This window comes from Ceratotherium simum, chromosome 34, assembly GCF_057802395.1.
Source record: "Ceratotherium simum simum isolate JZ-2026a chromosome 34, ASM5780239v1, whole genome shotgun sequence".
Taxonomy (NCBI): Eukaryota; Metazoa; Chordata; class Mammalia; order Perissodactyla; family Rhinocerotidae; genus Ceratotherium; species Ceratotherium simum.
In genome coordinates this window covers 20,266,699-20,291,886 of record NC_141933.1, presented here as the reverse complement: position 1 = coordinate 20,291,886, position 25,188 = coordinate 20,266,699, and the positions used below count along the sequence as shown (strand labels likewise).

The window sequence follows — 25,188 nt, the reverse complement described above, 5'->3', positions numbered from 1 at the left end:
GAGGATACCTATTTTGTGAAATCTTTCTTTGGATTATATACGTGTATATAGGTCAAAATGTACTTCTTACTGCAGTTGGAAGCCAGGTTAACAGAGCTAGGAGGGCAAGGACTCTCCCAGTCACTAACTGCCGCAAACGTCTCACATTAACCATGGCAGAGCTAGGGCTGGCCCTGTGGCTTGGTGGTTAAGTGCGCGCGCTGTGATGCTGGTGGCCCGGGTTCGGATCCCGGGTGCGCATCGAGGCACCGCTTCTCCGTTCATCCTGAGGCCGAGTCCCACATACAGCAACTAGAAGGATGTGCAGCTACGACATACAGCTATCCACTGGGGCTTTGGGGGGAAAAAATAAAAATAAATAAAATCTAAAAAAAAAAAAAAAAACCATGGCAGAGCTAAAATGAAAAAAGAGCCAATACTTCAATATCTACCAATAACAGTACCACAGGGAAACTCGCATTGTTATTTAAAATATATAATGTAAATATGGTATTGGTAGTATAAAAATTAAAGGCTTATGAAAAACTCAAAGGTCAAAAGGCATACAAGCAAGTAATATACAGATAGTTTCCTTAAAAGATAAATTTTAATATACAGAATAAAATCCAAGATTTTATTTTTCACTTTCCCCCAAATTTGTGCACAAGAATGATTCTGAATCTGACCAGGAAAGTTTATATTTTGGTCGAATACATTATTAGACTAACTGTAGGATCAAGTCCGGCTTGATTATCATAAATCATAAAGTTAACAGAATTTGCTTTGAAAATCTATTACTTTTGTAGATTATGGATTTCCAATTTTTTCTTAGCTAAGAGTTTACTCAACTTTAGCCTCAGAACTAGATTCAAAATAAGATATCTTCTTTGACAGCTGGTCATCATTTTAGGCTTAATCTAAGCAAATTATTTAATACTTTATTGAAGATCATACAAAAACTCCACAATAAATAATGAAAAGAGTACGCAAAATCATTAGCTTCTGTTTGCAATACAGAAAATACACGTCAGTTCTGGACCAAAATAATTCCATTGAAATACAAAAAGTGATAGGGAAGAATGAGAGGATTTGCAGTGACTGCTTTTGGTGTCAGCTACAATAAGCCAACCACCACCAGCTATTTTGGAAAGTGAAGGTGGGTTTTAATTAGCAGATAAAGAATGTCTTCGGTAGTTTAAAAAAATATAAACTCTAAAAAAGCTTGTGAATCATATACAAAAGCAGCTGTTTGAGACCAAGGTTGAAAACCAGAAATTGTGTGTTAGCACCGCCAGCAAGCACAGGTCCTGTGGCCCATCTGCCCTCCTCTCTTGTGCAGAATGCAGACTTGAATGTTAATACGCATCATTTACAGGTATATAAAAATCAGCCTGGAGGACAGGGTTCCTGCAGGGTAAAGTCTTAAGCCCTAAGAGGCACCAAGTGGTTACAAAGGCTAGGCAACCATCTGGATCACAAGTTCCGACGATATAATAAATCCCGTGTTGCCTTATCAACTTTTTGCTGGTAGTCCTCCAATTTGTCAAGTATTTTCTGGGACAGCTGTGGGAGAAAAGAAGAGAATCATTACAGAATAGGTCAAGGACTGAAAACATTGAAGTTATTAATCACTTTGACTTCAAAGTTAAGATGTTAGCTACTCTGCTTCATTTAATCACCGTTCACTAGAGGAGTCTGTTTACCCTGTGACTCAACTGATAAACCTGGACTTCTCTGTTATATACATTACTCCAATCTTGTTTTCCTAATGAATTTTCTAAATATGCAAATCAGACCAGTTATTTTTAATAAAAGTGTTACTAGCTTTCTTCCCAGAACCACAGAGGCTACATCTGATTTAACTAATCATTTCATAAAGGGATTCGGGCACCATGTTAATAAATGGCTTCTGTCCTCCCCTTAATCCTTGAGAAATGAAGAGCAAGCTTTAAGGTATAACGACTAGTGCAGGGCCTTATAAAAGACGTCTACTTACTGCGATGTTGTGACTGTTGGCACTGTTCTCTCCCAGAGCCTGGAGAAGCTGATCAATGGAAGAGTATGGGAGCCACACCATAGGAGCTGTTGCAGACAGAGGAAACTGAAGGGAAAAACATCTATCATTTGATGAAAATCTGCAAAGTGGACCATTTCTTCTGGGTAGTTACTTTTATAGGCCTCGATAACATAAAATGCTTTACTTATTTTTTTTTTTTAAAGATTTTATTTATTTATTTTTTCCCCCCAAAGCCCCAGTAGATAGTTGTATGTCATAGCTGCACATCCTTCTAGTTGCTGTATGTGGGACGCGGCCTCAGCATGGCCAGAGAAGTGGTGCCCGCCTGGGATCCGAACCCGGGCCGCCAGCAGCGGAGCACTCGCACTTAACCGCTAAGCCACGGGGCCGGCCCAGCTTTACTTATTTTTTTGCACAATAAGAAATTGTGTATGTGTGCATGTGTATACATATGCTCACACAAAATTGGAAGCCCCCTGCTTCTCTTTTCAACTTGGGAACTTGTCCTTTTCTCAGTTAAAGCAAATGTGTTTTTAAATTCATGTCATCTCTTACCTTAAAGGAGCCCTCAGGCCTATTAAGGATAAACACAATCAACAAAACTCCTCTAAACTGTCAACGAGGCCGGCCCTGTGGCTTGGTGGTTAAGTGCGCGCGCTGCGATGCTGGTGGCCCGGGTTCGGATCCCGGGTGCGCATCGAGGCACCACTTCTCCGTCCATCCTGGGGCCGAGTCCCACATGCAGCAACTAGAGGGATGTGCAGCTATGACATACAACTATCTACTGGGGCTTTGGGGGGAAAAAATAAAATAAATAAAAATCTTTAAACTGTCAACGAGTAACACTACCTCCAGCCTGAAATTTAGATTCAAATTATCTGGAAAAAAAACTTGGGAAAAGGAAAGCTCAACTTTCGAAGTTCTGAATACTTTCCTGAGAGTTTAAGAGCTTGGCTCTGTAGTTAACTAGACCTGGATTTTAGACCTGGCTCTTCTATTTACCATGTGTGAGCTCTGGCAACTTACTTAACCTCTGAACCTGTTTCCTCATGGGTAAAAACAAAGGATTAAAACCGTCCCTCATAGGCTGCTGGAAGGATTAAGTGAGAAAACACGTGTAGAGACTCAGCACAGTCCCTGCACACACCAAATACCATTTTGTTCTCATTTACCTCACTCCTCCAAATACTAACTAAAGCCACATTCCTATGATGGAGAAAAATGAAATGTAGTCCCATTTTATAAACAGGAAACTAGAGACTCAGAGAGTACCAGTCCCTGATCTTGGAGAAAACTAGTTGCATAACTACAAACAATAAGGTTAAATCTTATAGTTCAATTGACTTTCAGATCCTCACCACATGTAGCGGGATAACACAGAATTAAAAAGAAATATGTAGGGGCCAGCCCCGTGGCGTAGCGGTTAAGTGCCCGGGCTCCACTGCTGGTGGCCGGGGTTTGGGTGTGCACCCATGCACCACTTGTCAGGCCGTGCTGTGGCGGCGTCCCATATAAAGTGGAGGAAGATGGGCACAGATGTTAGCCCAGAGCCAGTCTTCCTCAGCAGAAAAAAAAAAAAAAAAAGAACGAACGAAAGAAAGAAAGAAATATGTATACATGCCTACCTCAATTCCAAAGTACTGATGTCCTTTTCCCAATACAGCATCCACATATTCTGAAACCAAATCCACGGCTTCTTCTAAAAGGTCATAGTTCAAGTACAGACGGAGCAACTCAGCGGCATCCACCTTCTGTAAAAAGTCAGTGATTAAGAGCATCTACCTATTTCCATCTTACCCGGGCACTGACTGTGCAAAAGACGCTGGGTGTCCCTGGCATTTACACTCCTCAATATAAATAAATGAGCGCCTCAGTTTACTCCTCTGCATCTTGGATTCCCAAGAGCCCAGTTACTACCTCTGAGCACCTTGTGGGGCCTCCTCATCTGTTAAGTGCCCTTCCTCTTCTGTTTTGTGATCTAAGACACTTTTTATCTTCTACTTCAGTTTCTACAGTAGTAAAAGTCAACAAAGCTTCCCAGAAATACTGAGTACTAACGAGACAATATATTCACATTAATTCTCAGAAACATATGTAGGATAAATGCAAAAGAAATTAAAAGAATCACCAATTTTTAAATGCATGAATTAAATTTAATTCAGGGTGAGAGAAAAGTGAATAGAGTCTCAGTTTGGCAGCACTTTACGAATTCTGTTAATTATGCTTTCTATATTAGGATTTGATCACTATTTTAACCATTACCATCTTAGCTGCTTTCTCTGCCTTCTAACTTAAAAAAACAGATCAACTTTCTTGATTTTAAGCTTTAGATTCTCTCTTTCCCTACTCAACTGTATCTGTGTTTCAGATACAGCAGTTCTCAAACTTAACCATGCATCAAATCAAATTAGGAACTTGTTAAAATACTGACCCTGGTTTCTAGCAATCTATATTTTGAAGAAGCCCACTACCCAAATAATAACAAGTGACTTAAAGAAACACTGTTGTAGTATTTGAAAACTACTCCACCCACTCCTGCGAATTTTTTGAGTAATGAATAGTAAATACCATGTCATGCATATACGCATTGTTCTAAATATATATTCATTGTTCAGTGAGCACACAAGCAGGCATTAACTTAATTACTAACCTGTAGAACTTGAAACACTCAGTACTTCATATGGAACTGAAGTTAAATTGTTCTTAGTGTTTTTAGCTAAGACTAAGAAGCTGCCCAAAGTATGTCAGTATATTTCCATGTTATCACACTATTCTTTTCTTTTTAATCATCTCATGAAGTTATTTAGAATGATAAAGATTAGCTTCTTACTCTCTATAAGTTAAGATACCACTTACCTTGTAACTGTTTATAAGCCAATTAGGCAGAGGCACTCCATGAGACAAGAGCTTGTTGATTACACAGTGGTGATATAAATTGTTCTGGACTTTGTACCTTTCCAGGTAAGTTGATAATAGTCGCCATGCTTCATCTGTAGCACTTGATAAAAGCAAAAGGACTAATGAGTTCCAGATTCTTAATAGCTATTTATGGTACCATTCAAAGCATGTATACGCAAGGAAAAAATCTTTAGAAGCTCACAACTGAATAGATAATATAGCTAAATGGCGACTAAATTATTATTAGGGTCAACGTGACTTAGGCGTAGTACCAGAAACTAGATACTTGGACTTTTGTATTTCTCTCCCACTAACCATACATTTACTTGACTATATAATTCACTTACTTTCTTTTTTCCAGATTTCTAAAACAAAGAGATTGGCTCAGATCACTGTTTCCAAACCTGATCAAGCATTAGAATCATGTAGAAATTCTGATTTAGAAGACTAGAGTGATAGCTTATAATGTGTTATTTTAATGGTAATTCTGGTGGGCTAATTTAGGGGTTGAAAACTAATGTCAGAGGACTTCCAAATTGTAAGATGCTATGCTACAATTCTAAAGTGCTAAGCTGCATTATACAAATTGTAAATGCAATTCAAGGATGGCAGGTTTACTGAGGGCTAGGGTTGTCAGAGAACGATTCTGAAGAAGACACTGAAGTACACTCGGGTAGACATTAACTGGGTGCACGAGGGAAGTATATGGAGACAGAAAATCTGAAGAAGGTATGGTAGAGAATGGGGGTTGCTGGGTGACAGACTGCTAAACAGTAGCCAGAGATGAGCTGTAAGACGACACTGGGATGACAACCATGCCAAGTTGGCACAGTGGAGGAATGGGGAAAAAAGGAATAACACTCTGAAACCCAGTAAATATAGACTTTTGCCTAGAAGAGTACCTTTTCTTGACGATATAATATAGTAAGTCTTTCAGGAGGGGGATATGGAGGAGATAAAAATATCTCAAATATAGTCAAAGATGTCCTGGTTTGGACAAGAGATTACATGATATGACCATTATAAACTCTCTAGCTTCTACAAAAGCTTAGACCCAAGAAAGAAAAAAAAAGTGAAATGATCAGGGGATGACAATTTAATCAATGACAATTTGCCAGCTTTGAGACGGGCAAACCCTCGTGGGCTGGGACAAGCACGAGGGCGGTACCTGGACTCCTTAGTGGTGATGACCGAGGAGAGCTGATTGGCTGCCAGCCAGGCCCAGGCTTCTGCTTGTGCTGCCTCTCCTCCAAACTGCAATTTGATGCATCTGCAGTGAAAACAGTTCCACACAAAGTCAACTAATTGGCTGAAAAGCACCACATTATTTTGCTACTAAAACTAGAGAGATAAGACAACAACTTCCGCTCTAGTCTATTGTTGAATTTGCGACTGAGGTATTGGCTCTTTCCTCTCCTCACAGCCACACAACTGGATGACCCACAAGGCTATCAATAAGTGTTAAGAGATAATTTACTTCTAAGAGAAAATTGATGATGAAAAATTCTGAAAGCTTAAAAAATATTTCCAATTCACAAAGTACTTAGATATAAGGCAATTTCAGTAAGAAGTACTTTTTAATAATGCCTACAGTGGACAACAGATGTCCTAAAGGACTGAAGAGAACATAGGCCGTGTCTAAAATGGACACCACTATTTAACCCAGGTTATCTATCGTCATGTGGGAATGCGGACCCAGGAATGCCAGACCTTCTGATTTCTCAAGAGAAGCTATAAATCAAGATTAAAAAAAAAAAATCACAACCCGCTAATAAAAATCATTGTGTGGACTAAACAAAAACACTTCTTTAAAGCACAACTGGCTTATAGGATACTGGCTTGTGTGACCACTGCTTCACATAAAGCAAGAGTATAGTATTTTTGCATTAGAAAATTAAGACTATAAAAGGACAATTTCAGACATACTTGAAAGCAAGGCCCTCAAAGACTGGCGTTAAGGGAAGCTTAAAAGTCTGACAGAGTGATATGGCAGTGTCAAAAAGGCCAGCCTGAACCAAGAGAGTGACCATCTCCTCTGCTGACGAACTTCCTGTGGAAAGGGAAAAGGGCGATTTAGTACAACCAATGGTATATGCAAATAAGTCCCTAACTGCTTTGCTGATGAAATCTCAGAATAACAACGACATGCTTTATACCCATCTAGCATGCTATGTCCACTGTCTGGCTCTGACCTGTGCTGGGGGTACTGACAGAATGCTGACTCCCTACCTGCAACCGCAACTGCTGATGGATCGTGTTGAGCCAAAGTGAGGCGAATGCGAGCCAGGGAACACTCTTTCTCCAGATCTTCCAGTTCGAGGATTTCAATTTGCCGATTTGCTATAAGTCAAAGAAAAATATTTTCAATTCCCAAAGTACAAAAGAAGTGCCTATTAGATTAATGGAACCTGTCCATTTCCACTACACATTAAGTAACTTTCAATTTAATTTCCAAAGGCATGAAGATGGAGGAGAAAACAGGGCTCAGTAAAGCTAACTTAAAAAACAAAGCAACACCCCTGCTTCACACGGGCAGTGGAATCAAATCCAAGTGCTCTAATAGCAAGAGCTACAGTTGAGGGGTCGCTTACAAGGCATTTTACATATAATTGCACTGAACTCTCACAACTGTGAAACACTGTTATCTCTACCAGGAAGAGAAGCACATGCCCAGAGTGAGAGAGGCAGAATTAAAACCAGGTGTGTCCAGGTCTAGACTCCCCACCCCACTCCCCCCACCCCCCACCAGGCTCTCTGGAAAGACATCACGCCTCCAAGAGAGACATCATGCCTCCACGGTAATATGAGAGGAGCCTGATTAGACAAAAGTTGGGTACTAAGCTGGTTTAAATACAACAAGCAACAGAAACAAACACACTCTTTTTTAAACACTTTCATTTCTCATGCTGCCATACAAAGTTTTCAAAGGGCTACCAGACAACCTTTAGCAGACTAAAACACCGGAAATAAACTAAAAAGAACGAACTTTACAATATTTTTACAATATAATTAATATATATAATGTATACAGTATACAATATAACTATATATAACATTACAATATAACTACTACCTATATTATATATAACTACAACATAGTGTATACATAACTACTATATATAATATATACAACTATACAACTCTCCCTCTATATATATCTAACTATAATAATTTAACAATATAATTACTGTTCGGCAAAGAATCAGCATGAGACTCTCTCCCAACTCACTTGGGGCAGCTGTGCATTCTCCATCATGATTCCTCTTAGGGGATGCTCCAGGGCGATCATACTGAGAAGAGAAAACAAGTGATTCAACTATGAAAAATTAGTGTTTTATTTTGATACCATTAACTGCAACCCAGAGCTTTAATGCTTAAATTCTCTCGACATAAATTATGTTTATTTCAACGAGCAGAGCTCTTCTTACAACGGCACTGCAACTATCCGACAAAGAAGCGGGGTTGTTTGCCAAGTTGGCTCACTTAGTTATAAGATGTTACTGAGTCCAAGGACATGGATTTGATCTCCATATAAACTGGCTGACTTTCCTTGGTTCCAGAGTTATATTCTCCACCCACAACCCTGGGGAACAGCCTGGTAAATGAAGGAACTATGCAATATAAGTAGCTGGGGATACATGACCCCATCAGCACAGCAGAAAAAACACAAAGTGCACGTCCTTTAAAACAGTTAATTGTAGATTAACAATGAACAAAAATGAATGATATAAAAGCTGTTACCCCTCATTGGGCACTTTTTGCAGGCCAGGCACTGTCACTGTTCTAAGCAATCTACATGAATCAACTAATTTAAAACCCAAACAATCCCATAAGGTAGACATCATCATTATCATCATCCCTATTTTATGCAACTCCAAAACCACTCTGCAATACTTCTTTCCTACAATAACTCTGAACTTGGGAACTAAATTGAATTCCTGCAAAAACAGATTAAGTTCACAAACATCTCAGTAGAAATCTTAAATGAAATGAAGAAAAATGAAGTAATGGTTTTGAAAGGACCACGCAAAATAAATTAAATGTTCCCCAAATTCCGGGATGGAAAGTTTTCATACCACTGCACCAGAGGCTGGCTGCACAATCCACGCATATTCTGGACGAATAAGTCGTAAACAATTAATAGCAGCCAGATAACAGTTGCCTTGCTTCTCAAGTCCCCGGAGAGTTCGAACCTCTCTGCCAAGACGCATTCCGTACTCAAACATCACTGTGCCAGCTATGAGGCAATAACAAATTAGACATTAGAACTGCAAAAATGTGTTAATTTAGAGATACACAGAGAATCTGTTACACTTATCAAATACTAAAATTTAAAACAAAATTGAGTTTAACTTAAAACCACAAAAAATCATGTGTTAGTGGGGATGTGGAAAAATTGGAATCCTTGTGCACTGCTGGTAGGAATGTAAATTGGTGTAGCCACTATGGAAAACATGGTAATTCCTCAAAAAATTAAAAATAGAATCATGATCTAGCATTCCACTTCTGGGTATATATCCCACAAAATCAAAAGCAGGGTCTTAAAGAGATATTTGTAAACCCATGTTCATAGCAGTATTATTCACAATAGCCAAAAGGTGGAAGAAATCCAAGTGTCCATCGATGGATGGATAAACAAAATGTGATATATATATAACGTAATATTATTCAGTCCTAAAAAGGAAGGAAATTCTGACACATACTACAACATGGATGAAACTTGAAGACATATGCTAAGAGAAATAAGCCAGTCACAAAAAACTCACTGTATGATTCCAATAGCCAAATTCACAGAGACAGAAAGTAGAATGGTGGTTGCCAGGGGCTGGGGGAAGGGGGGAATGGCAAGTTCTTGTTTAATGCGTATAGTCATGTGTCGCTTAACAATGGGCTACGCTCTGAGTAATGTGTTGTTAGGCAATTGGTTGTTGTGCGAACATCATAGACTGTACTTACACAAACCTAGATGGTATAGCCTACACACCTAGGCTGTATGGTACTAATCTTATGGGACTACTGTCATATATGCAGTCTGTTGTTGAACAAAATATCATTATGTGGCACATGACTGTACAGAGTCTCAGTTTTGCAAGATGAACAGTTCTGGAGGTTGGTTACATAACAATGTGAATGTACTTAACACTAGTGAACATTTAAAAATCATTAAGATAGTAAAGTTTAAATTATGTGTGTTTTACTACAATTAAAAAAAAAAATTAAAAAAGCCTTGGGCCGGCCCCGTGGCTTAGCGGTTGAGTGCACGCGTTCTGCTGCTGGCGGCCCAGGTTCGGATCCCGGGCGTACACCGACGCACTGCTTCTCCGGCCATGCTGAGGCCGCGTCCCACATGCAGCAACTAGAAGGATGTGCAACTATGACATACAACTATCTACTGGGGCTTTGAGGGAGAAAAAAAAAGCCACAAAAATTCATGGTATATCTTACTTTTGACTGTTAGATACTGCACTCCCAGGCAGTACAGAAGACTAGTTAGAGAACTAGTCTCAGCCACATTGTCTACCTATCTCCACCCAGGATTCTGAGACCAAAAAATGTTTGGATGCTCTGCTCAAAAACATTGACTTATTTGTAAAAGACTTTAGTTACATAGGTTGAATGAGATGCTGAAAAATACATTGTTTTGAGACAGCATGGGACTCCAGAAACGAAACAGCACTTAAAAATTGTTTCAGTTTTCATAATTTTATTTATTTATTTATTTTTTACCCCAAAGCCCCAGTAGATAGTTGTATGTCATAGCTGTACATCCTTCTAGCTGCTGTATGTGGGACGCGGCCTCAGCATGGCCAGAGAAGCAGTGCGTTGGTGCGCGCCTGGGATGCGAACCCGGGCCGCCAGCAGTGGAGCGCGTGCACCCTGCTAAGCCACGGGGCCAGCCCTCAGTTTTCAAATGAAACAATCTATTTTTCATTCTAACAAATATTTTTGGGTGCCTGCAATATATAAGACATTTCTTAGAACATGGCCTTGCTTCAGAGAGACCTAAACATCCATCTAGCTAAACAGGTCTCAATTAGGTTGCTGTAATGGATGCTGTTACTGTGAAAGCAAACAATGAGAGATCTTTAATAGTCTATATGTCCCTTCCTGTATGATTCAAGATAATAAAAAAATAGGCAGACATGTTTTAACATTAGCATATTAAGAACATGCCTATGAATTACCTCCTTCCATTCTTTCCAATGAATATCAGCAAGAAATGTAATGAAAAATTTTCTGAGTGAAGATAGTATAAAAATGTGAGAAGTTCTAAAGGGGAACCACAATGGTTATCTTGTAAAACATGATCTTAAAACAGACATGTAATCCTTTCATTTTAGCTGTTCTGATAAAGACTTCATTAGTCATCCTACAAACCCAAATTAAGATACATTCTACAAAAGTAACCAGCCTGTACTCTTCAAAAATATCAATGTCATCAAAGGCAAAGAAAGCCTAAAAGAAGTGCTCCAGATTAAAGGAGACTAAAGAGATATGACAAGTAAACGCAATATGGGATCCTAGATCAGGGGCTGAGGGCAGTATAGAAGGAATGTGCTATCGAAAACCATTATTATGGGGGGTGGCCCGGTGGCGCAAGCGGTTAAGTGCGCGCGTTCCGCTGCGGCGGCCCAGGGTTTGCTGGTTCAGATCCCGGGTACGCACCAACGCACCGCTTGGCAAGCCATGCTATGGCGGCGTCCCATATGAAGTGGAGGAAGATGGGCATGGATGTTAGCCCAGGGCCAGTCATCCTCAGCAAAAAAAAAAAAGAAAAGAAGAAAAAAAAGAAAAAAAAAAGAGGAGGATTGGCAGATGTTAGCTCAGGGCCGATCTTCCTCTCACACACACACACACACACACACACACAACCATTATTATGACAATTGGCAAACTTTGAATACGAGCAGCATATCAGATGACATTACATTTAAATTTAATTCATGAGGGCCGGCCCCGTGGCTTAGTGGTTAAGTGCGCGTGCTCCGCTGCTGGTGGCCCGGGTTCGGATCCCGGGCGCACACCGACGCACCGCTTCTCTGGCCATGCTGAGGCTGCGTCCCACATACAGCAACTAGAAGGATGTGCAGCTATGACATACAACTATTTACTGGGGCTTTGGGGGGAAAATAAATAAATACAATTATTTAAAAAATAAATAAATAAATTTAATTCATGAAATTAGTTACATTTCCTTAATTTGATAATTGTATTGAGGTTATATAAAAAAATGTCATTAGGAGATGCATCTGAAGTATTTATGCATTAAGAGTCATGACGTCCGCAACTTAGCCTCAAAAGGATCAGCCAAAAAAAAAAAAGGAAAGGGAGAAGGCCAATGGCAAAATGGCACAGGAACTCAAAACCAGCCACAGGAATTCAAGGGGCCTCTAATGAAGGTAGTTTCCTTTATAATTGGACAGAAGATACACAGAGCAGGCCATCTCACTGAAATGTCTCGAGAATGTTCTAGAATGGGAGTAAGTGCATTTCTTTAAGGCTAACAGGTAATCTTCAAAAGGGTGAAGCTAATCTTGTACTTAAATATAATTTCCGCAAATGCTCGTAGAGAACACTCGCCCAATGTAAAAATTACGTAAGTCAAACAAATAAGATTTTTGTAAAATATGATTAAACTAATAAGGTTGCCTCCAACAAAGACTGTCTGCTTCAACTGCTCACCCTTCCGGTAATTGTGGCGATAGATGTGAAAGGCATAGAGAAGCTCATAGTAATTGTGAGTCATAAGGTCCACAGCTCTCGCACGTGATTCAATGATCCCCACAACCTAATGAAGGGAAAACAATCAGATATCAAAGTTAGCAGCCATCATAAGAACCATCACAGTCGTGTCCAGTCACCAGTGAATAAATAAAATTACCTCATTGTGCAGATTCACGTAGGGAAACTCTACAAGATCCTGTAGCTGTGAGCGTTCGCAAAGAACTACCACCAGCTGCCGTAAACAATCTAACTGCCTAGAAGGAAAGAAAGGGATACGAGGGTCAACTGTCTCAGTAGATTAAACAAGGCTGGTAAATTGCTTTCTCTAAAAAAGACTATGTGAGATTGACTACCTGCTGGAATCAGGAATTTGGGTTAAGGCTTCGTATGCTTGGTTATTGTGACCCAAATCCAAATGATGTTTGAAAATGCATGTCCTTAAAGTAGCCTGAATATGAAATACAGGGGAAAAAAGGACAATAGAAATAAAAATCTACATCCATGACAAACCTCAAGGGAAGTAACTAGATCGCAGTTAGTTCTCACCTGAGTTTTCCAGTCATCACCTGCTTCAGTTATCGCTGATGTAGCCAACTGAATAACCAGCTCAGGCAAACCCACAACATCCAGTAGACGCAAAATCTAAGGAGAAACAGAAGGCATTTCCATTAAAATTAATATGGTGGTGCACTTCACACTGAAATAGGATTTTAAACCAATTAGAAAGATAACTAAGCAAGATAAAGATTAAATCAAATAAGATGGACAGGATTATTTGGTTAATACTAAAGATTTTTCCTTTAGATTTTACTTTTTTTTTTTTTGGGTGAGGAAGATTAGCCTTGGGCTAACATCCATGCCCATCTTCCTCTACTTCATATGTGGGACGCCTGCCACAGCATGGCTTGATAAGCGGTGCATAGGTCCACGCCTGGGATCTGAACCCCAGGCTGCCGTAGTGGAGTGCATGACCCTAACCACTATGCCACTGGGCCAGTCCCTAGATTCTACTATTAAATAACAGGCTTGTTGTAAAACTTTCTATTGGCCGTTTTTGTTCACAGCACTACCGTCAGTGTTTAGTACGCAGTAGGCTCTCAGTAAATATTTGCTGAATAAAGGAACAAATAAAATTTCACTACTAACTTTTCCTACTAACTGTTTAGGTCATAGATGAATTTAAAGCCCAGTAAATAAACTAACACTATAGCCTTATAAAAACCCTAAAGAGAGGGGCTGGCCTGGTGGCAAAGTGGTTAAGTTCGCATGTTCCACTTCAGTGGCCTGTGGTTTGCCGGTTGAAATCCTGGGTGAGGACCTATACACCACTCGTCAAGCCATGCTGTGGCGGCATCCCACCTACCAAGTGGAGGAAGACTGGCACGGATGTTAGCTCAGAGCCAATCTTCCTCACCAAAAAAATAAATAAAAATAAATAAAATAAAATAAATAAAAACCCCAAAGAGAATATGCTAATGTTTGACATAACCCATTTCTAACACAACAGAACAGTGCTCTTCAAACTTTTTTGATTGTCTACCCTATTAATAATGTCTGTGCACACTCCTACAGACATGTGCACATGTATATTATATACCCACATTTCTCTAACATATATGTATAACACACTCAAAATACAAATTTATAAAGGATGAAGTAAAGATAGATAAAAATAGTTTAAAAATTATTTTTATTTTTATTTTTCTTGTGAGGAGATCAGCCCTGTGCTAACATCCGCCAATCCTCCTCTTTTTTTGCTGAGGAAGACGGCCCTGGGCTAACATCTGTGCCCATCTTCCTCCACTTTATATGGGACGCCACCACAGCATGGCTTGCCAAGTAGTGCGTCGGTGCGCGCCGGGATCCGAACCGGCAAACCCCGGGCCGCTGCAGTGGAGCACGTGCACTGAACCACTTGCGCCACCGGGCCGGCCCCTAAAAATTATTTTTATTAGTACTTATTTATTTTTTGCTTTCTTTTCTTTAACAGTACAAAAATCTTTTTGTTCTGGATGCTTAGTTTTTTTTTTTTTTTTGTGCGGAAGATCAGCTGTGAGCTAATATCCATGCTAATCCTCCTCTTTTTGCTGAGGAAGACTGGCTCTGAGCTAACATCTATTGCCAATCCTCCTCCTTTTTTTCCCCAAAGCCCCAGTAGATAGTTGTATGTCATAGTTGCACATCCCTCTAGTCGCTGTATGTGGGACGCAGCCTCAGCATGGCCGGAGAAGTGGTGTATCAGTGCACGCCTGGGATCCGAACCCGGGCCGCCAGTAACGGAGCGTAAGCACTTAACTGCTAAGCCACGGGGCCGGCCCTGCTTAGTATTTTTTTTTAAGGTTATACTTTTTATTGAAGTCTAACATATATTTAGAAATGTACAGGGGCTGGCCCGGTGGCGTAGTGGTTAAGTTTGCTCGCTCTGCCCCAGCAGCTGGGGGTTTGCGGGTTCGGATCCCGGGTGTGGACTTACGCACTGCTCATCAAGCCACGCTATGGCAGCATCCCATATAAAGTAGAGGAAGATGGGCACGGATATTAGCCCAGGGCCAATCTTCTTCAGCAAAAAAGAGGAGGACTGGCAACAGATGTTAGCTTAGGGCTAAACTTCATCAAAAAATAAATAAATAAATAAAATAAAAAGAAATGTACACAGATCCTAAGCACATAGCTGGTTGAATGTTCACAAGTAAACACATCCATGTTACTAGCACCCAAATTAAGAGTCATAAGACAGCAGCATTCCAAAGCCCCCATGACTCCTAGCAGACACTACTGACTTTTGACAAAACAAATAGTTTTGTTTTCAATTTCACAGAAACAGAATCTTATGGTATGTATGTTTGTATCTACCTTCTTTTGCTTAACATGTTTGTAAGAGGGATCTAAGATACTTCATGCAGCAATTCATTTCACTGCTGTGGTGTATTCCATTGAAAGAATATGCCATAATTCATCGATCCATTCTGTTAATGGACATTTGGGTTGTTTCTACTAGTATATGAATTTTATGAATATGCTGCTTGAAACATAATTATACATTTCTTTTGGAAAATATGAATGTCTTTCTGGATATATTTAGAGGTGAAATTCCTGGGTCATAGGGTATGTCAGCGATTGGAGTTAGTGGTTGTAACCAGTTTATATGCTACCACACATGATCAGGATGCACGATGTCTTAATAATTCTCATGGTGTCATACCATCTTGAATTGACATTTCAATAGAAGGTACACTTAGATTCTAAAATAGCATTCCTGAAAAGTTCAATTGTTTTTGGCTAATTCTTGTCAAATCTGACTATAGACGGTCACTGTTTTCACCTTGTGATATGGCTGATGAAGAGCCTCTATCAAAGGTAGACATGTCAGCCCGATCTTTTCCTCACTTGCTTGTACTTTCTTTGTTAGTCTTATCTTCAGTCTGCCTTCTTGGCAGGAATTTTTAAAGGCCAAGTCCATATTGTGAAGGTGATTTCCATTAAAATTAAGCAATATATGTAAATCAATTTAACCCGGTAAACAAAACCTCCTGAAATGAAGTGGACAGGTAAGGGCACCACTCTGCACCTGCTCCTAATTGTGACACTCCCACTCTTCCCTTAGACGCCTACCTAGAGACTAAGTGACAAATCACCCCCTGGTAGAAGGACCAAGTAAAGACATGGAGTCAATCTTTTTTTTTTTTTTTTTTTTGTGAGGAAGACCAGCCCTGAGTTAACATCTGCCAATCCCCCTCTTTTTGCTGAGGAAGACTAGCCCTGGGCTAACATTCATGTCCATCTTCCTCCACTCTATATGGGATGCCGCTACAGCATGGCTCGACAACTGGTGCATCGGTGCATGCCCAGGATCCAAACCAGCGAACCCCAGGCTGCCGCAGTGAAGCATGCACACTTAACCGCTTGTGCCACCAGACTGGCCCCTGGAGTCAATCCTTATATTAAACATTAGCACATTTTAATTTTTCTTCTGTTAAGTGAAAGTTCTAGTATTTTCTTTCCAAGTCCCACTTTCAGGACCACTGGAGCAGTGATTCTTTTTTTTTTTGCTGGGGAAGATTTGCCCTGAGCTAACATCTGTGCCAATTTTCCCCTATTTTGTATGTGGGTTGCTGCCACAGCATGGCTGCTGATGAGTGGTGCAGGTCCACGCCTGGGAACCAAACCCCGGCCGCCAAAGTGGAGCGCGCCGAACTTAACCACTAGGCCACGGGGCTGGCCTGCAGTGATTCTTAATGTTTTTTGACTCAATGAGTTTCTTTTCATGAAAGCCATGGAGCCCGTCCACAGAAAAAATACAAAGATTTTGCACACAATTTCAGGGGATCTATTGATTCCTCAAATCTTTCTGGCCTCAGATTAAAAATCCTTACTTAGAATGCAAAATAATTTTCTCATTAGAAGGATAGTAGAGGGTTATTAAGAGCTACAAATCTATTTCAGTAGAAATTCATTTATCTGTTTAGCAAGCAAAGAAAACAGTGAAGACTGCCCTTGTTGCATTTACTTCTTGGTGGGAAATCCAGATATCAAATAACACATAGATATCTAAAGCATAAGATCAAGCACAATCAAATGCTATAAAGAAAAATAAAGCAGGGCAAGGAGAGAGACTGCTCATGGTGCCTCAATCTGAAAGCATGCACATAAGGGAGAGAGGGAGCGAGCGTGCGTAAGAGCGTGAGCACAACAGCTATTCTACACAGGCGAGGCAGGAGGAACTCTCTGAGGAGGTGACACCTGAACAGAGACCTGAAGGAAGTGAGGGTGTGAGAAACCTGACTACCTGGAGCAAGGGCATTCCAGGCTGAGGGTATAGGAGGCAGAAGGAAGGAGGATGTGCTTGGCTTGTATAAGTCAGTAACAAGGCCACTGTCATTACAGCTGAGTGATCAGAGGAAAGAGTAGTAGGAAAAAAGGTCAGGAGGGGTACCCAGGGCCAAATCATAAACTAAGGCTAAATACAGCATTACTAGTTAATTCGTGGAGATGCCAGCCAGACTAATAAAACAGAAATTAAGCAATAAATTTCTAACAATGGTTAAGCTAATAAAATGATATCATGATGGGAATTTAAGTTAAAAAATTTACTAAAAATGTACATTTCTTCAATTTCTCTAGGCAAGTTCATTTTTCTCTTTACTTAAAAGTTCAGGGAACAAGTAAACTTTTATTTTTCTCCCAAAATACCAAAGCAATGTATTTCAGATACATTTTTACACAGGGTGGTTTAAGAAAACCAAACCATGACATAACATACCTTATCATAATACTGCAGCCTGGGGGTGGACACAATTTCCCCATCCTCTGAACGAATCAAGCGATCCAAGAATTCCTCTTTGCCCACTTCAGATGCTGCCTGGCAAAAGCATTCCAGAGCCTGTAGAAACAAAAGAATGCAAAATGACTTACAATAAATTGTTCCAATTCTCGGTGCTCTAAGTTGGGGGTTCATATGCTAAGGAAGCCAAAAAAGCAAAAATTACTTAAGATCATTGACTACATTCACAATTTCTGCCATTCTAAATTCTATCTGATGCACTATTTACTATTTTTCTTTAATTTATCTCACTTACATGTTATTTTTTTTCACTTAAATGTTATTAATTAAAAAGCAAACTTTAATAAGATAATTGATGGATAGATAAATATGTAATAAGCAAGTGTAGTGACATGGTAACATTTGTAGAATTTGAGTAGTGAGTATATGGTTGTTTACTGTAAAAGTCTTTAAACTTTTCTATTTGTTTGAAAATTTACTTATTAGGATGTCAGGGAAAAAAATCAGAAATGTTCACACATCTATGGACAGCTAATTTTCGACAAAGGAGCCAAGAACACACAATGGAGAAATAAGTCTCTTCAACAAATGGTGTTGGGAAAACTGGACAGCCACATGCAAAAAAATGAAAGTAGACCATTATCTTACACCATACACAAAAATTAACTCAAAATGGATTAATGACTTGAATGTAAGACCTGAAACCATGAAACTTCCAGAAAACACAGGAAGTACACTCTTCGACATTAGTCTTAGCAACATATTTTCAAGTACCATGTCTGACCGGGCAAGAGAAACAACAGAAAAAATAAACAAATGGGACTACATCAAACTAAAAAGCTTCTGCAGGGGCCGGCCCGGTGGCACAAGTGGTTAAGTGCGCGTGCTCTGCTGCGGCAGCCCGGGGTGTGCCGGTTCGGATCCCGGGCACCACCGATGCACCGCTTGTCAGGCCATGCTGTGGCGGCGTCCCATGTAAAGTAGAGGAAGATGGGCATGGATGTTAGCCTGGGGCCAGTCTTCCTCAGCAAAACAAAGAGGAGGATTGCCAGATGTTAGCTCAGGGCCGGTCTTCCTCACTAAATAAATAAATAAAAATAAAAAGCTTCTGCACAGCAAAGGAAACCACCAACAAAAAGAAAAGACAATCTAATAACTGGGAGATTATTTGCAAACCATATATCTGATAAGGAGTTAATATCCAAAATATATAAAGAACTCATACATCTCAACAACAAAAAAACTAACAACCCAATTAAAAAATGGGCAAAAGACTTGAACAGACATTTCTCCAAAGAATATATACAGATGGCCAACAGGCACATGAAAAGATGTTCAGCATCATTAACTACCAGAGAAATGCAAATCAAAACTACAATGAGATGTCACCTCACGCCCGTCAGAAAGGCTATAACTAACAACATAGGAAACAACAAGTGTTGGAGAGGATGTGGAGAGAAGGGAACTCTCATACACTGCTGGTGGGAGTGCAAACTGGTGCAGGCACTATGGAAAACAGTATGGAGATTCCTCAAAATATTAAGGATAGAACTACCATACGATCCAGCTATTCCACTGCTGGGTATTTATCCAAAGAAAATGAAAACACCAATGCGTAAAGATACACACACCCCTGTGTTCAATGCAGCGTTATTCACAATAGCTAAGACTTAGAAGCAACCTAGGTACCCATCAAGGGATGAATGGATAAAGAAAATGTGGTATATATACACAATGGAATACTACTCAGCCATAACAAACAATAACATCCAGCCATTTGTGACAACATGGATGGATACTGAAGATGTATTATGCTAAGCGAAATGTCAGAAGGAGAAGGTCAAATACCGTATGATCTCACTCATTAAGCAGAAGATAAAAACAACAACACACACAGAGAAACAGAGATTGGATTGGTGGTTACCAGAGAGAAAGTGGGGAGGGAAGACGGTGAAAGGGATGATGAGGCAGACCTATGTGGTGATGGAGTGTAATTAGTATTCGGGTGGTGAACATGATGTAAACTATGCAGAAACAGAAGCATAATGATGCACACCTGAAATTCACACGTCATAAACCAACAAAACCACAATAAAAAAAAATCAGAAATGTAAACTACTATAACTGGGGAAAAAACAGCATAAAATTTTTAAAAAGATATAACGAAGACAATGTTAAGTAATAAATTTGATGTACAAAAATGTATCCTTAGGGGGCTGGCCCGGTGGCGTAGCGGTTAAGTGCACGTCTGCTTCAGCGGCCCAGGATTCATGGGTTTGGATCCCAGGCGCGCACTGACGCACCGCTTGTCAAGCCATGCTGTGGCGGCATCCCGTATAAAGTAGAGGAAGATGGGCACAGATGTTAGCTCAGGGGCCAATCTTCCTCAGCAAAAAAGAGGAAGACTGGCATCGGATGTTAGCACAGGGCTGATCTTCCTCACAAAAAGAAAAAAAAAAAAAAAAAAGAAAATGCATCCCTAAAACCAGACTATTGGTGGTGAAATGATGTAGTCTATACAGAAACTGATATATAATAATGTACACCTGAAATTTACACAATGTTATAAGCCAATATGACCTCAATAAAATAACTAAAAAAAAAAAAAAACCATCCCTAAAAATACCTGCACAGGGGCCGGAGGGACTTAACGTTTTCTTCTTCATATTTTCTCATGTCCTAACTAATCTACAAAGTACATGAAGCTGAACAGTCCTCACAGGTATATTATGCTCCTCGCTGGCACTAGTCTTTATCCTTATCTAGAAGATTCCATGCCTTCCACCCCACCCACCAACCCAGTTAGATGCAAACTAAGTGTCACCCTTCACTAGAGTTTGTTCATCATTTAAATGCAGTTTACCTTTTGTCCCTCTCCTGTAACCAGGTAACACCGTCCCAGCATAAATCGACAGGAACCAACATTGACTTGACACCAGGGATGTAGTAGTTGAATATAATCCTTAAAGGCATAAAAGGTGCTTTCTGATTAGAAAATAAACACTACTTAAGGAGATACTCATTTCCAAGTTCTTTACAGAGCGAGAGAAGATGGTGGTCAATCAACACAAAAGTTGTATTCCCTAAAATCATCTGGAGATTAAAACCTAATCCTGTTAATCTATTCTTGTATTAGGTTAGACACTGTAAGAAAGCAAACAGGACTCCAATAACACCAACTCAACGTAAACACACATACACTTTCCATCTTGGCAATTTTCCAACTTTTGGTATTTACTGGTTCAATGACTAGATTCCCATAAAGGATTTCTATGAAGACAATGGTACAGAAGTCCCCCCTTATCCACAGGGGATATATTGCAAGACCCCCAGTGGAGGCCTGAAACCGCAGATAGTACCGAACTCTACAGCATGTTCATTTTACTATAAAAAGAACCTAATGGAGAGAATTAAAAAAAAAAAGAGAGAAAAAATTGTGCTAGGAATGATACTGTCAAGAAAGAAGCGAAGACTATCTTTCTGGGGTATGTTTCGGTACAATCAAGTTTAAATTATTGTGGTTCTTATTATCAGCCCAATTAAAATGCAGGGGGGGCCGGCCCCGTGGCGTAGTGGTTAAGTGCACACGCTCCGCTGCTGGCGGCCCGGGTTCTGATCCCAGGTGCGCACAGACGCATTGGTTGTCAGGCCATGCTGTGGCGGCGTCCCATGCAAAGTGGAGGAAGATGGGCACAGATGTTAGCCCAGGGCCAGTCTTCCTCAGCAAAAAGAGGAAGATTGGCGGGCCAGCCCGGTGGCCTAAGTGGTTAAGTGCACGTGCTCCGCTGCGGCGGCCCAGGGTTCGCCGGTTCGGATCCCGGGTGCGCACCGATGCACCTCTTGTCTAGCCATGCTGTGGTGGCATCCCGTATAAGGTGGAGGAAGATGGGCATGGATGTTAGCCCACAGCCAGTCTTCCTCAGCAAAAAGAGGAGGATTGGCAGATGTTAGCTCAGGACCAATCTTCCTCATAAAAAAAAAAAAAGAGGAAGATTGGCATGGATGTTAGCTCAGGGCTGATCTTCCTCACACACACAAAAAATAATAAAATAAAATAAAATGCAGGGAACATTTACAAGGAAAAAAACTTCAGAAATCCCATTCTTTACCAGAATGATTAAACCTGATGTATTCATCAGTACTCACCTGCAACTGTACATACTGACAATTTCCCATCAAACATTCTAGAAAGAGACAACCGGGATTGCTAGGCCATCTAGTCATTGGATAAGGAGATTTTTTACTTTTTTTGGCAAAACTTCAACATACTCACTGGGCATCAAACTCCATGAAATGGCTTAATTTTTTAAAAAGAAAGTAAAGAGAAGGAGGCAGAGCACATGTTCTTTCCATACAAGTATATAACCTTAAGATTAGATAAATACAGTGAAAAGGGTGTATACTAGGAGCCTAGTCACCTAGCCTAGAACTCAATTAATTATGGGCTAACGCATGTATTTCATCCCTGCCTGGTGGTTTCCAATTCTAGCTGGTATATTTCTCAAGCATACTGTTGGTGCCAGTGGACTCCCAGCACCCTACATAGTGCTGGCATATAGAGCCACTCAATAAATATTTGATGAATGTACAATGTTCAAAAAGAGATCTAGGTATTAAATGTGTATGCAGAAATAAAATCTGACTCAACTCCTGAGCAAAAAAACAAAATAAAATAAAAATTGGGATTGTATCTGAAAATAAGTATTATCAGTACCTGTTGGGGAATAAGCACCTAACCTCATTAAAAATCTTCATTACATAGGCAGAATAAGAGCCTTAGACTATTTAGATAGAAGAAATCTTTCAACTGGCTTTTAAATAAAAGGATACAAAAGTTGCAATAAGTAATTGGTAATTGCAGTAATCATCTCAGGCCAATTCAACCCAGTTTGGCTAAGAGGTGCCTTTGGTTGAGAGAAGAGATGAGATATAATGTGTTTCCTTGCAACTTCATGGAAGAATAATTCCACAATTGTCTGAGGGCTAGATACTTAAAAAGAAAAAGTTATGACAATCACCAACTTGTGGCAGTAGTACCAATTTTCAATTAAGACAGTCTACCAATTCATTTAACACCTGTAACAAAGAACATTTATTATTTCAAAATATAAAATGCATAATGGGTGTAATCAATGGCAATATAAACAAAAGCAGTTTGTAACCTGTGTAGCACTACATAAACGCAAGGAAAAGCCACTTAAATCATTAAGCCATTAAATTGTAGTTATTTCTTTTCACTAATCTCACTACACCTAAGTGTCTTCTCTAGAAGGTATTTACAATAAATATAGTTCCAAGATTCCAAGTTTTATACCAAAACAATACAAAATAAATTCTCCAGAATGGTTCTCAAGCACGAGAGGGCTCCTTTTGAATATCTGTTCATTAAGACAGGATCATAGAAGCTACCATGAACTTAGTAAATTTTAAAAATGATTTTGCTGAGCCAGCCCTGGTGGCCTGGTGATTAAGGTTCAGCGTGCTCCGCTTTGGTGGCCCGGGGTTCGGTTCCCAGGCTGCAACCACACCACTTGTCTGTCAATGGCCATGCTGTGGTGGCGGCTCACATAGAAGAACCAGAACTTACAACTATACACAACTATGTACTGGGGCTTTGGGCAGGGTGGGGAGGAAGAAAAAAGGAGTAAGATTGGCAACAGATATTAGCTTAGGGTAAATCTTCCCCCAGAAAAAAAAAAAAAAAAGATTTTGCTCAATTAATCACTGGAGCATCAATATATAATGGAAAAGCAGTTATACAGATTCCTTGTCACAACCAGAGGTCGCAGGCCACAGCTTGCTTACCCTCTCAGAGTGAAAGCAGAGCCTAGCCAACCTTTCCACAGCAAAAGTGGCAAAAGACCACTTTAATGAATATGCAATAAATGCAAAATTTAAAATCATATGCATACACAATCCAGTCCTTACCAAACTTATTTGCCAATAAAGCACCAGAGTCACTTAGTTCCAGTACTGACAAGTGTTGGAGATTAGATTCCCTGTGAGAAAAGGCAAAAAGACAGCTTAATAAATTCTTCTACAAAAACATTACTTCAATAAGTTAAGCTATCAATAGCACTGTCAATTTAATTAATGAATTGCATATAAAAGCTCCATTGAAAGCACAAAAAACCCCCTGGAAAACATGTCATGGTTTAGATGATTGCCCATCATATCACTCAGTGATCCTTCAACGAGAAGCCAGAGCAGAAATTTCTCTTAGACCTTCATGCCATGAAAAGCCTTACCTTGCCAGAGCAAACAGGATGGTTTATCTTACGGAAAATGTGAATCTTAAGTATTGGATTTTCTTTCTTCTCTTGGTTACAAAGAGGCTCAGCCTACCTTTAATAACTAGTACATTTTTGTGTGTGGTCTAACTTTCCCTGTAACCTCATCTTATTATTGTGCCTTCAACAGGATTTATCTTTACATTTTACACATACATATATAATAATAAATAAATATTTGTACTTTTCATTCTTGTAAGTTGCCTTCAACCTTTAGAAAATGAAGCACCTAAAAGCTCTCTGAATTTTAAAGGCAAATCACGTTACAGCATTATATTTATAATTTTCTTCTCTTGAAAACAATGAAAAAAATAATTAAGCTCACAATTTACTTTAAAATAATTAGAATAATGAAACTCACAGTGTGTCAATTGGAACATCAGTTGCCAAGCATTGACTTCCCCACTTAATGAGGTAATAAGATAAGAGCAGGGGAGCTGTCCGATGCAGTAGGTCTTGCTGAGCTTGAAAGAGCTGACCAGCTCCCAAAATCACCTATTCATGATGGGCGGGTAGACGAGACAGTAAGCAGCAATTAGTAATGATAACTCTTTTTTTAATAATTTTTATTTATTTATTTTTTCCCCCAAAGCCCCAGTAGATAGTTGTATGCCATAGCTGCACATCCTTCTAGTTGCTGTATGTGGGATGTGGTCTCAGCGTGGCTGGAGAAGCGGTGCGTCGGTGCGCACCCGGGATCCGAACCCGGGCCGCCAGCAGCGGAGTACGCGCACTTAACCGCTAAGCCACGGGGCTGACCCAGTAATGATAACTCTTAAGGCTCAGGTGGAGGTAAAATAAAATAAACACAGTTACAAAGGGCATATAAAAAAGCAACATATATACACTAAAAAAAAAGCTGCACACCTATTAAACTATGAGGAAGCAGGTGGCAAAAATATCTATCCACACATTTAACAGTATGAAAATAATCAAAAACAGCTCACTAAGTCATGGGAGCTGATGGTGAAAAAGAAAACAACAAAAAGCTCAACTTT

General features: G+C 39.8%; 1 protein-coding gene across 2 annotated transcripts in view; it reads right to left on the bottom strand.

Moving 5' to 3' along the window:
- Positions 1–567: 567 nt before the first annotated feature.
- The window catches only part of NUP160 (nucleoporin 160), a 50,466-nt gene continuing 25,845 nt past the window's right edge, over positions 568–25,188 (bottom strand). For both annotated transcript variants that reach the window (XM_004436964.3, XM_087422937.1), the window contains 19 exons: positions 24,552–24,685; positions 23,829–23,899; positions 22,731–22,890; positions 22,047–22,116; positions 20,764–20,862; positions 17,880–17,999; positions 13,166–13,261; positions 12,973–13,067; positions 12,777–12,873; positions 12,578–12,683; positions 8,971–9,131; positions 8,124–8,184; positions 7,124–7,234; positions 6,821–6,944; positions 6,063–6,164; positions 4,853–4,994; positions 3,622–3,747; positions 1,976–2,080; positions 568–1,542 (listed from right to left, as the gene is read on the bottom strand). In XM_004436964.3, the coding sequence (XP_004437021.1) occupies positions 1,453–1,542; positions 1,976–2,080; positions 3,622–3,747; positions 4,853–4,994; positions 6,063–6,164; positions 6,821–6,944; positions 7,124–7,234; positions 8,124–8,184; positions 8,971–9,131; positions 12,578–12,683; positions 12,777–12,873; positions 12,973–13,067; positions 13,166–13,261; positions 17,880–17,999; positions 20,764–20,862; positions 22,047–22,116; positions 22,731–22,890; positions 23,829–23,899; positions 24,552–24,685 (2,070 nt within the window). In that variant the 3' untranslated portion in view covers positions 568–1,452. The remainder of the gene's footprint in view (positions 1,543–1,975; positions 2,081–3,621; positions 3,748–4,852; positions 4,995–6,062; positions 6,165–6,820; positions 6,945–7,123; positions 7,235–8,123; positions 8,185–8,970; positions 9,132–12,577; positions 12,684–12,776; positions 12,874–12,972; positions 13,068–13,165; positions 13,262–17,879; positions 18,000–20,763; positions 20,863–22,046; positions 22,117–22,730; positions 22,891–23,828; positions 23,900–24,551; positions 24,686–25,188) is intronic.